Source organism: Lagopus muta, unplaced genomic scaffold (genome assembly GCF_023343835.1).
Source record: "Lagopus muta isolate bLagMut1 unplaced genomic scaffold, bLagMut1 primary scaffold_149, whole genome shotgun sequence".
Classification (NCBI taxonomy): domain Eukaryota; kingdom Metazoa; phylum Chordata; class Aves; order Galliformes; family Phasianidae; genus Lagopus; species Lagopus muta.
Genome location: NW_026040200.1, coordinates 42,025 through 54,832, shown reverse-complemented (window position 1 = coordinate 54,832; position 12,808 = coordinate 42,025). Strand labels below are relative to the sequence as shown.

General features: G+C 42.1%; 1 protein-coding gene across 22 annotated transcripts in view; it reads left to right on the top strand.

Moving 5' to 3' along the window:
- Nucleotides 1-1,531: 1,531 nt before the first annotated feature.
- LOC125687678 (uncharacterized) overlaps nucleotides 1,532-12,808 on the top strand; it is a 37,876-nt gene continuing 26,599 nt past the window's right edge. For 16 of the 22 annotated variants that reach the window (XM_048932891.1, XM_048932909.1, XM_048932905.1 and 13 more), the window contains exon 1: nucleotides 1,532-3,163. In XM_048932891.1, coding sequence (XP_048788848.1) covers nucleotides 1,723-2,628 — 906 coding nt within the window. In that variant the 5' untranslated portion in view covers nucleotides 1,532-1,722 and the 3' untranslated portion in view covers nucleotides 2,629-3,163. Of the gene's footprint in view, nucleotides 3,164-9,549; nucleotides 9,575-10,261; nucleotides 10,563-11,530; nucleotides 12,584-12,808 lie in introns of those variants that run through there. The other 6 variants (XM_048932906.1, XM_048932902.1, XM_048932911.1 and 3 more) reach the window with 4 other exon arrangements.

Here is a 12,808-nt window from a genome sequence, read left to right as displayed (position 1 = left end):
AGCGATTTTGGGGTGATTTGGTGCCTTTTTGGGTACGGGAAACAATTTTGGGTCAAAAAATGCGATTTTTGGTAAACTTCCCGATTTTGGGGCAATAAAAATCCGCTTTGGGATGAATTCGTTCATTTTTGGGGTTATTTTGATACAGGGATCCATTTTGGGGTAAAAAAGGGCATTTTGGGGTCAGAGGATCCATTTTGGGGTCAGAAATGCCAATTTTGGGGCAAAAATGGCCATTTTTGGGGCCTAGAATCCCATTTTGGGTCCAAAAATGCCATTTTTGGGTCATTTCCTCCCATTTCTTGAATCCAGAATCCCATTTTGGGGTCAAAGTCTCCATTTTAGGGTCAGAAATGCCAATTTTGGGTCCAAAAATCTCATTTTTGGGGTCATTTTGTCCCTTTTTTGAGTCCAGAATCCCATTTTGGGGTCAGAAATGCCAATTTTGGGGCAAAAAATGGCCATTTTGGGGGCCTAGAATCCCATTTTGGGTCCAAAAATGCCAATTTCGGGTCATTTGCCCCCATTTCTTGAGTCCAGAATCCCATTTTGGGGTCAAAGTCTCCATTTTAGGTCCAAAAATGCCAATTTTGGGTCCAAAAATCTCATTTTTGGGGTCATTTTGTCCCTTTTTTGAGTCCAGAATCCCATTTTGGGGTCAGAAATGCCAATTTTGGGGCAAAAATGGCCATTTTTGGGGCCTAGAATCCCATTTTGGGGTCCAAAAATGCCAATTTTGAATCATTTGCCCCCATTTCTTGAGTCCAGAATCCCATTTTGGGGTCAAAGTCTCCATTTTGGGGTCAGAAATGCCAATTTTGGGTCCAAAAATCTCATTTTTGGGGTCATTTTGTCCCTTTTTTGAGTCCAGAATCCCATTTTGGGGTCAGAAATGCCAATTTTGGGGCAAAAATGGCCATTTTTGGGGCCTAGAATCCCATTTTGGGTCCAAAAATGGCCATTTTGGGGTCCTAGAATCCAATTTTGGGTTCAAAAATGCCAATTTTGGGTCTAAAACGGCCATTTTTGGGGCCTAGAATCCCATTTTGGGTCCAAAAATGCCAATTTTGGGTCAAAAATGTCCATTTTTGGGATCAAAGTCTCCATTTTGGGGTCAGAAATGCCAATTTTGGGTCCAAAAATCTCATTTTTGGGGTCATTTTGTCCCTTATTTGAGTCCAGAATCCCATTTTGGGGTCAGAAATGCCAATTTGGGGGCAAAAATGCCAATTTTGGGGTCCTAGAATCCCATTTTGGGTCCAAAAATGCCAATTTTGGGTCAAAAATGACCATTTTTGGGGTCAAAGTCTCCATTTTGGGGTCAGAAATGCCAATTTTGGGTCCAAAAATCTCATTTTTGGGGTCATTTTGTCCCTTTTTTGACTCCAGAATCCCATTTTGGGGTCAGAAATGCCAATTTTGGGTCCCAAAATCTCATTTTTGGGGTCATTTTGTCCCTTTTTTGAGTCCAGAATCCCATTTTGGGGTCAGAAATGCCAATTTTGGGGCAAAAAATGGCCATTTTTGGGGCCTAGAATCCAATTTTGGGTCCAAAAATGCCATTTTTGGGTCATTTCCTCCCATTTCTTGAGTCCAGAATCCCATTTTGGGGTCAAAGTCTCCATTTTGGGGTCAGAAATGCCAATTTTGGTTCCAAAAATCTCATTTTTGGGGTCATTTTGTCCCTTTTTTTGAGTCCAGAATCCCATTTTGGGTCCAAAAATGCGAATTTTGGGGCAAAAATGGCCATTTTTGGGGGCTGGAATCCCATTTTGGGTCCAAAAATGCCAATTTTGGGTCATTTGCCCCCATTTCTTGAGTCCAGAATCCCATTTTGGGGTCAAACTCTCCATTTTGGGGTCAGAAATGCCAATTTTGGGTCCAAAAATCCCATTTTTGGGGTCATTTTGTCCCTTTTTTGAGTCCAGAATCCCATTTTGGGGTCAGAAATGCCAATTTTGGGGCAAAAAATGGCCATTTTTGGGGCCTAGAATCCCATTTTGGGTCCAAAAATGCCAATTTTGGGTCATTTGCCCCCATTTCTTGAGTCCAGAATCCCATTTTGGGGTCAAACTCTCCATTTTGGGGTCAGAAATGCCAATTTTGGGTCCAAAAATCCCATTTTTGGGGTCATTTTGTCCCTTTTTTGAGTCCAGAATCCCATTTTGGGGTCAGAAATGCCAATTTTGGGGCAAAAAATGGCCATTTTTGGGGCCTAGAATCCCATTTTGGGTCCAAAAATGCCAATTTTGGGTCATTTGCCCCCATTTCTTGAGTCCAGAATCCCATTTTGGGGTCAGAAATGCCAATTTTGGGGCAAAAATGGCCATTTTTGGGGTCAAAGTCTCCATTTTGGGGTCAGAAATGCCAATTTTGGGTCCAAAAATCTCATTTTTGGGGTCATTTTGTCCCTTTTTTGAGTCCAGAATCCCATTTTGGGTCCAAAAATGCCAATTTTGGGGCAAAAAATGGCCATTTTTGGGGTCAAAGTCACCATTTTGGGGTCAGAAATGCCAATTTTGGGGCCAAAATGGCCATTTTTGGGGTCAAAGTCTCCATTTTGGGGTCAGAAATGCCAATTATGGGTCCAAAAATCTCATTTTTGGGGTCATTTCATCCCTTTTTTGAGTCCAGAATCCCATTTTGGGGTCAGAAATGCCAATTTTGGGTCAAAAATGGCCATTTTTGGGAGCTGGAATCCCATTTTGGGTCCAAAAATGCCAATTTTGGGTCATTTGCCCCCATTTCTTGAGTCCAGAATCCCATTTTGGGGTCAAAGTCTCCATTTTAGGTTCAGAAATACCATTTTTGGGTCTAAAATGGCCATTTTGGGGGCTTAGAATCCCATTTTGGGTCCAAAAATGCCAATTTTGGGTCATTTCCTCCCATTTCTTGAGTCCAGAATCCCATTTTGGGGTCAAAGTCTCCATTTTGGGGTCAGAAATGCCAATTTTGGGTCCAAAAATCTCATTTTTGGGGTCATTTTGTCCCTTTTTTGAGTCCAGAATCCCATTTTGGGGTCAGAAATGCCAATTTTGGGGCAAAAAATGGCCATTTTTGGGGCCTAGAATCCCATTTTGGGTCCAAAAATGCCAATTTTGGGTCATTTCCTCCCATTTCTTGAGTCCAGAATCCCATTTTGGGGTCAAAGTCTCCATTTTGGGTCCAAAAATGCCAATTTTGGGCCCAAAAATCTCATTTTTGGGGTCATTTTGTCCCTTTTTTGAGTCCAGAATCCCATTTTGGGGTCAGAAATGCCAATTTTGGGTCTAAAATGGCCATTTTTGGGGCCTAGAATCCAATTTTGGGTCCAAAAATGCCAATTTTGGGTCATTTGCCCCCATTTCTTGAGTCCAGAATCCCATTTTGGGGTCAGAAATGCCAATTTTGGGGCAAAAATGGCCATTTTTGGGGCCTAGAATCCCATTTTGGGTCCAAAAATGCCAATTTTGGGGTCAAAGTCTCCATTTTGGGGTCCAAAAATGCCAATTTTGGGGCAAAAATTGCCATTTTTGGGGTCAAAGTCTCCATTTTGGGGTCAGAAATGCCAATTTTAGGTCCAAAAATCTCATTTTTGGGGTCATTTTGTCCCTTTTTGGAGTCCAGAATCCCATTTTGGGGTCAGAAATGCCAATTTTGGGGCAAAAATGGCCATTTTTGGGGCCTAGAATCCCATTTTGGGTCCAAAAATGTCCATTTTGGGGCAAAAATTGTCATTTTTGGGGTCAAAGTCTCCATTTTGGGGTCAGAAATGCCAATTTTGGGTCCAAAAATCTCATTTTTGGGGTCATTTTGTCCCTTTTTTGAGTCCAGAATCCCATTTTGGTGTCAGAAATGCCAATTTTGGGGCAAAAATGGCCATTTTTGGGGTCAAAGTCTCCATTTTGGGTCCAAAAATGCCAATTTTGGGTCCAAAAATCTCATTTTTGGGGTCATTTTGTCCCTTTTTTGAGTCCAGAATCCCATTTTGGGGTCAGAAATGCCAATTTTGGGGCAAAAATGCCTATTTTTGGGGCCTAGAATCCCATTTTGGGTCCAAAAATGCCAATTTTGGGTCATTTGCCCCCATTTCTTGAGTCCAGAATCCCATTTTGGGGTCAGAAATGCCAATTTTGGGTCCAAAAATCTCATTTTTGGGTCATTTTGTCCCTTTTTGGAGTCCAGAATCCCATTTTGGGGTCAGAAATGCCAATTTTGGGGCAAAAATGGCCATTTTTGGGAGCTGGAATCCCATTTTGGGTCCAAAAATGCCAATTTTGGGTCATTTCCTCCCATTTCTTGAGTCCAGAATCCCATTTTGGGGTCAAAGTCTCCATTTTGGGGTCAGAAATGCCAATTTTGGGTCCAAAAATCTCATTTTTGGGGTCATTTTGTCCCTTTTTGGAGTCCAGAATCCAATTTTGGGGTCAGAAATGCCAATTTTGGGGCAAAAATGGTCATTTTTGGGGCCTAGAATCCCATTTTGGGTCCAAAAATGCCAATTTGGGGTCATTTGCTCCCATTTCTTGAGTCCAGAATCCCATTTTGGGGTCAAAGTCTCCATTTTGGGGTCAGAAATGCCAATTTTGGGTCCAAAAATCTCATTTTTGGGGTCATTTTGTCCCTTTTTTGAGTCCAGAATCCCATTTTGGGGTCAGAAATGCCAATTTTGGGTCTAAAATGGCCATTTTTGGGGCCTAGAATCCCATTTTGGGTCCAAAAATGCCAATTTTGGGTCATTTGCCCCCATTTCTTGAGTCCAGAATCCCATTTTGGGGTCAAAGTCTCCATTTTGGGGTCAGAAATGCCAATTTTGGGTCCCAAAATCTCATTTTTGGGGTCATTTTGTCCCTTTTTTGAGTCCAGAATCCCATTTTGGGGTCAGAAATGCCAATTTTGGGTCCAAAAATCTCATTTTTGGGGTCATTTTGTCCCTTTTTTGAGTCCAGAATCCCATTTTGGGGTCAGAAATGCCAATTTTGGGTCTAAAAATGCCATTTTTGGGGCCTAGAATCCCATTTTGGGTCCAAAAATGCCAATTTTGGGTCATTTGCCCCCATTTCTTGAGTCCAGAATCCCATTTTGGGGTCAAAGTCTCCATTTTGGGGTCAGAAATGCCAATTTTGGGTCAAAAAATCTCATTTTTGGAGTCATTTTGTCCCTTATTTGAGTCCAGAATCCCATTTTGGGGTCAGAAATGCCAATTTTGGGGCAAAAATGGCCATTTTGGGGGCCTAGAATCCCATTTTGGGTCCAAAAATGCCAATTTTGGGGTCAAAGTCTCCATTTTGGGGTCAGAAATGCCAATTTTGGGTCCAAAAATCTCATTTTTGGGGTCATTTTGTCCCTTTTTTGAGTCCAGAATCCCATTTTGGGGTCAGAAATGCCAATTTTGGGGCAAAAAATGGCCATTTTTGGGGCCTAGAATCCAATTTTGGGTCCAAAAATGCCAATTTTTGGTCATTTCCTCCCATTTCTTGAGTCCAGAATCCCATTTTGGGGTCAAAGTCTCCATTTTAGGGTCAGAAATGCCAGTTTTGGGTCCAAAAATCTCATTTTTGGGGTCATTTTGTCCCTTTTTGGAGTCCAGAATCCCATTTTGGGGTCAGAAATGCCAATTTTGGGGCAAAAATGACCATTTTTGGGGCCTAGAATCCCATTTTGGGTCCAAAAATGCCATTTTTGGGTCATTTGCTCCCATTTCTTGAGTCCAGAATCCCATTTTGGGGTCAAAGTCTCCATTTTTGGGTCAGAAATGCCAATTTTGGGTCCCAAAATCTCATTTTTGGGGTCATTTTGCCCCTTTTTTGAGTCCAGAATCCCATTTTGGGGTCAGAAATGCCAATTTTGGGGCAAAAAATGGCCATTTTTGGGGCCTGGAATCCCATTTTGGGTCCAAAAATGCCAATTTTGGGTCATTTGCCCCCATTTCTTGAGTCCAGAATCCCATTTTGGGGTCAGAAATGCCAATTTTGGGGCAAAAATGGCCATTTTTGGGGTCAAAGTCTCTATTTTGGGTCCAAAAATGCCGTTTTTGGGTCATTTGCCCCCATTTCTTGAGTCCAGAATCCCATTTTGGGGTCAAAGTCTCCATTTTGGGGTCAGAAATGCCAATTTTGGGTCCAAAAATCTCATTTTTGGGGTCATTTTGTCCCTTATTTGAGTCCAGAATCCCATTTTGGGGTCAGAAATGCCAATTTTGGGGCAAAAATGGCCATTTTTGGGAGCTGGGATCCCATTTTGGGTCCAAAAATGCCAATTTTGGGTCATTTCCTCCCATTTCTTGAGTCCAGAATCCCATTTTGGGGTCAAAGTCTCCATTTTGGGGTCAGAGATGCCAATTTTGGGTCCAAAAATGCCAATTTTGGGTCTAAAATGGCCATTTTTGGTGCCTAGAATCCATTTTGGGTCCAAAAATGCCAAGTTTGGGGCAAAAAATGGCCATTTATGGGGCCTAGAATCCCATTTTGGGTCCAAAAATGCCAATTTTGGGTCATTTGCCCCCATTTCTTGAGTCCAGAATCCCATTTTGGGGTCAAAGTCTCCATTTTGGGGTCAGAAATTCCAATTTTGGGTCTAAAATGTCCATTTTTGGGGCCTAGAATCCCATTTTGGGTCCAAAAATGCCGATTTTGGGTCATTTGCCCCCATTTCTTGAGTCCAGAATCACATTTTGGGGTCAAAGTCTCCATTTTGGGGTCAGAAATGCCAATTTTGGGTCCAAAAATCTCATTTTTGGGGTCATTTTGCCCCTTTTTGGACTCCAGAATCCCATTTTGGGGTCTGAAATGCCAATTTTGGGTCAAAAATGGCCATTTTTGGGGCCTAGAATCCCATTTTGGGTCCAAAAATGCCAATTTTGGGTCATTTCCTCCCATTTCTTGAGTCCAGAATCCCATTTTGGGGTCAAAGTCTCCATTTTGGGGTCAGAAATGCCAATTTTGGGTCCAAAAATCTCATTTTTGGGGTCATTTTGTCCCTTTTTTGAGTCCAGAATCCCATTTTGGGGTCAGAAATGCCAATTTTGGGCCAAAAATGGCCATTTTTGGGGCCTAGAAACCCATTTTGGGTCCAAAAATGCCAATTTTGGGTCTAAAAATGCCATTTTTGGGTCATTTGCCCCCATTTCTTGAGTCCAGAATCCCATTTTGGGGTCAAAGTCTCCATTTTAGGGTCAGAAATGCCAATTTTGGGTCCAAAAATCTCATTTTTGGGGTCATTTTGTCCCTTTTTTGAGTCCAGAATCCCATTTTGGGGTCAGAAATGCCAATTTTGGGGCAAAAATGGCCATTTTTGGGGCCTAGAATCCCATTTTGGGTCCAAAAATGCCAATTTTGGGTCATTTGCCCCCATTTCTTGAGTCCAGAATCCCATTTTGGGGTCAAAGTCTCCATTTTGGGGTCAGAAATGCCAATTTTGGGGCAAAAATGGTCATTTTTGGGGCCTGGAATCCCATTTTTGGGTCCAAAAATGCCATTTTTGGGTCATTTGCTCCCATTTCTTGAGTCCAGAATCCCATTTTGGGGTCAAAGTCTCCATTTTGGGGTCAGAAATGCCAATTTTGGGTCCAAAAATCTCATTTTTGGGCTCATTTTGTCCCTTTTTTGAGTCCAGAATCCCATTTTGGGGTCAGAAATGCCAATTTTGGCTCAAAAATGGCCATTTTTGGTGGCTGGAATCCCATTTTGGGTCCAAAAATGCCTTTTTTGGGTCATTTGTCCCCATTTCTTGAGTCCAGAATCCCATTTTGGGGTCAAAGTCTCCATTTTAGGGTCAGAAATGCCAATTTTGGGTCCAAAAATCTCATTTTTGGGGTCATTTTGTCCCTTTTTTGAGTCCAGAATCCCATTTTGGGGTCAGAAATGCCAATTTTGGGGCAAAAATGGCCATTTTTGGGGCCTAGAATCCCATTTTGGGTCCAAAAATGCCATTTTGGGGTCATTTGCTCCCATTTCTTGAGTCCAGAATCCCATTTTGGTGTCAGAAATGCCAATTTTGGGGCAAAAATGGCCATTTTTGGGGTCAAAGTCTCCATTTTGGGTCCAAAAATGCCAATTTTGGGTCCAAAAATCTCATTTTTGGGGTCATTTTGTCCCTTTTTTGAGTCCAGAATCCCATTTTGGGGTCAGAAATGCCAATTTTGGGGCAAAAAATGCCTATTTTTGGGGCCTAGAATCCCATTTTGGGTCCAAAAATGCCAATTTTGGGTCATTTGCCCCCATTTCTTGAGTCCAGAATCCCATTTTGGGGTCAGAAATGCCAATTTTGGGTCCAAAAATCTCATTTTTGGGTCATTTTGTCCCTTTTTGGAGTCCAGAATCCCATTTTGGGGTCAGAAATGCCAATTTTGGGGCAAAAAATGGCCATTTTTGGGAGCTGGAATCCCATTTTGGGTCCAAAAATGCCAATTTTGGGTCATTTCCTCCCATTTCTTGAGTCCAGAATCCCATTTTGGGGTCAAAGTCTCCATTTTGGGGTCAGAAATGCCAATTTTGGGTCCAAAAATCTCATTTTTGGGGTCATTTTGTCCCTTTTTGGAGTCCAGAATCCAATTTTGGGGTCAGAAATGCCAATTTTGGGGCAAAAATGGTCATTTTTGGGGCCTAGAATCCCATTTTGGGTCCAAAAATGCCAATTTGGGGTCATTTGCTCCCATTTCTTGAGTCCAGAATCCCATTTTGGGGTCAAAGTCTCCATTTTGGGGTCAGAAATGCCAATTTTGGGTCCAAAAATCTCATTTTTGGGGTCATTTTGTCCCTTTTTTGAGTCCAGAATCCCATTTTGGGGTCAGAAATGCCAATTTTGGGTCTAAAATGGCCATTTTTGGGGCCTAGAATCCCATTTTGGGTCCAAAAATGCCAATTTTGGGTCATTTGCCCCCATTTCTTGAGTCCAGAATCCCATTTTGGGGTCAAAGTCTCCATTTTGGGGTCAGAAATGCCAATTTTGGGTCCCAAAATCTCATTTTTGGGGTCATTTTGTCCCTTTTTTGAGTCCAGAATCCCATTTTGGGGTCAGAAATGCCAATTTTGGGTCCAAAAATCTCATTTTTGGGGTCATTTTGTCCCTTTTTTGAGTCCAGAATCCCATTTTGGGGTCAGAAATGCCAATTTTGGGTCTAAAAATGCCATTTTTGGGGCCTAGAATCCCATTTTGGGTCCAAAAATGCCAATTTTGGGTCATTTGCCCCCATTTCTTGAGTCCAGAATCCCATTTTGGGGTCAAAGTCTCCATTTTGGGGTCAGAAATGCCAATTTTGGGTCAAAAAATCTCATTTTTGGAGTCATTTTGTCCCTTATTTGAGTCCAGAATCCCATTTTGGGGTCAGAAATGCCAATTTTGGGGCAAAAATGGCCATTTTGGGGGCCTAGAATCCCATTTTGGGTCCAAAAATGCCAATTTTGGGGTCAAAGTCTCCATTTTGGGGTCAGAAATGCCAATTTTGGGTCCAAAAATCTCATTTTTGGGGTCATTTTGTCCCTTTTTTGAGTCCAGAATCCCATTTTGGGGTCAGAAATGCCAATTTTGGGGCAAAAATGGCCATTTTTAGGGTCAAAGTCTCCATTTTAGGGTCAGAAATGCCAATTTTGGGTCCAAAAATCTCATTTTTGGGGTCATTTTGTCCCTTTTTAGAGTCCAGAATCCCATTTTGGGGTCAGAAATGCCAATTTTGGGGCAAAAATGGCCATTTTTGGGAGCTGGAATCCAATTTTGGGTCCAAAAATGCCAATTTTGGGTCATTTGCCCCCATTTCTTGAGTCCAGAATCCCATTTTGGGGTCAAAGTCTCCATTTTGGGGTCAGAAATGCCAATTTTGGGTCCAAAAATCTCATTTTTGGGGTCATTTTGTCCCTTTTTTGAGTCCAGAATCCCATTTTGGGGTCAGAAATGCCAATTTTGGGGCAAAAATGGCCATTTTTGGGGCCTAGAATCCCATTTTGGGTCCAAAAATGCCAATTTTGGGTCATTTCCTCCCATTTCTTGAGTCCAGAATCCCATTTTGGGGTCAAAGTCTCCATTTTAGGGTCAGAAATGCCAGTTTTGGGTCCAAAAATCTCATTTTTGGGGTCATTTTGTCCCTTTTTGGAGTCCAGAATCCCATTTTGGGGTCAGAAATGCCAATTTTGGGGCAAAAATGACCATTTTTGGGGCCTAGAATCCCATTTTGGGTCCAAAAATGCCATTTTTGGGTCATTTGCTCCCATTTCTTGAGTCCAGAATCCCATTTTGGGGTCAAAGTCTCCATTTTTGGGTCAGAAATGCCAATTTTGGGTCCCAAAATCTCATTTTTGGGGTCATTTTGCCCCTTTTTTGAGTCCAGAATCCCATTTTGGGGTCAGAAATGCCAATTTTGGGGCAAAAATGGCCATTTTTGGGGCCTGGAATCCCATTTTGGGTCCAAAAATGCCAATTTTGGGTCATTTGCCCCCATTTCTTGAGTCCAGAATCCCATTTTGGGGTCAAAGTCTCCATTTTGGGGTCAGAAATGCCAATTTTGGGTCCAAAAATCTCATTTTTGGGGTCATTTTGTCCCTTATTTGAGTCCAGAATCCCATTTTGGGGTCAGAAATGCCAATTTTGGGGCAAAAAATGGCCATTTTTGGGAGCTGGGATCCCATTTTGGGTCCAAAAATGCCAATTTTGGGTCATTTCCTCCCATTTCTTGAGTCCAGAATCCCATTTTGGGGTCAAAGTCTCCATTTTGGGGTCAGAGATGCCAATTTTGGGTCCAAAAATGCCAATTTTGGGTCTAAAATGGCCATTTTTGGTGCCTAGAATCCATTTTGGGTCCAAAAATGCCAAGTTTGGGGCAAAAATGGCCATTTATGGGGCCTAGAATCCCATTTTGGGTCCAAAAATGCCAATTTTGGGTCATTTGCCCCCATTTCTTGAGTCCAGAATCCCATTTTGGGGTCAAAGTCTCCATTTTGGGGTCAGAAATTCCAATTTTGGGTCTAAAATGTCCATTTTTGGGGCCTAGAATCCCATTTTGGGTCCAAAAATGCCGATTTTGGGTCATTTGCCCCCATTTCTTGAGTCCAGAATCACATTTTGGGGTCAAAGTCTCCATTTTGGGGTCAGAAATGCCAATTTTGGGTCCAAAAATCTCATTTTTGGGGTCATTTTGCCCCTTTTTGGACTCCAGAATCCCATTTTGGGGTCTGAAATGCCAATTTTGGGTCAAAAATGGCCATTTTTGGGGCCTAGAATCCCATTTTGGGTCCAAAAATGCCAATTTTGGGTCATTTCCTCCCATTTCTTGAGTCCAGAATCCCATTTTGGGGTCAAAGTCTCCATTTTGGGGTCAGAAATGCCAATTTTGGGTCCAAAAATCTCATTTTTGGGGTCATTTTGTCCCTTTTTTGAGTCCAGAATCCCATTTTGGGGTCAGAAATGCCAATTTTGGGCCAAAAATGGCCATTTTTGGGGCCTAGAAACCCATTTTGGGTCCAAAAATGCCAATTTTGGGTCTAAAAATGCCATTTTTGGGTCATTTGCCCCCATTTCTTGAGTCCAGAATCCCATTTTGGGGTCAAAGTCTCCATTTTAGGGTCAGAAATGCCAATTTTGGGTCCAAAAATCTCATTTTGGGGGTCATTTTGTCCCTTTTTTGAGTCCAGAATCCCATTTTGGGGTCAGAAATGCCAATTTTGGGGCAAAAATGGTCATTTTTGGGGCCTGGAATCCCATTTTTGGGTCCAAAAATGCCATTTTTGGGTCATTTGCTCCCATTTCTTGAGTCCAGAATCCCATTTTGGGGTCAAAGTCTCCATTTTGGGGTCAGAAATGCCAATTTTGGGTCCAAAAATCTCATTTTTGGGCTCATTTTGTCCCTTTTTGGAGTCCAGAATCCCATTTTGGGGTCAGAAATGCCAATTTTGGGGCAAAAATGGCCATTTTTGGGGCCTGGAATCCCATTTTGGGTCCAAAAATGCCAATTTTGGGTCATTTGCCCCCATTTCTTGAGTCCAGAATCCCATTTTGGGGTCAAAGTCTCCATTTTGGGGTCAGAAATGCCAATTTTGGGTCCAAAAATCTCATTTTTGGGGTCATTTTGTCCCTTTTTTGAGTCCAGAATCCCATTTTGGGGTCAGAAATGCCAATTTTGGCTCAAAAATGGCCATTTTTGGTGGCTGGAATCCCATTTTGGGTCCAAAAATGCCTTTTTTGGGTCATTTGTCCCCATTTCTTGAGTCCAGAATCCCATTTTGGGGTCAAAGTCTCCATTTTAGGGTCAGAAATGCCAATTTTGGGTCCAAAAATCTCATTTTTGGGGTCATTTTGTCCCTTTTTTGAGTCCAGAATCCCATTTTGGGGTCAGAAATGCCAATTTTGGGGCAAAAATGGCCATTTTTGGGTCAAAGTCTCCATTTTGGGGTCAGAAATGCCAATTTTGGGTCCAAAAATCTCATTTTTGGGGTCATTTTGTGCCTTTTTTGAGTCCAGAATCCCATTTTGGGGTCAGAAATGCCAATTTTGGGTCAAAAATGGCCATTTTTGGGAGCTGGAATCCCATTTTGGGTCCAAAAATGCCAATTTTGGGTCATTTGCCCCCATTTCTTGAGTCCAGAATCCCATTTTGGGGTCAAAGTCTCCATTTTAGGTCCAAAAATGCCAATTTTGGGTCCAAAAATCTCATTTTTGGGGTCATTTTGTGCCTTTTTTGAGTCCAGAATCCCATTTTGGGGTCAGAAATGCCAATTTTGGGGCAAAAATGGCCATTTTTGGGGCCTAGAATCCAATTTTGGGTCCAAAAATGGCCAATTTTGGGTCATTTCCTCCCATTTCTTGAGTCCAGAATCCCATTTTGGGGTCAAAGTCTCCATTT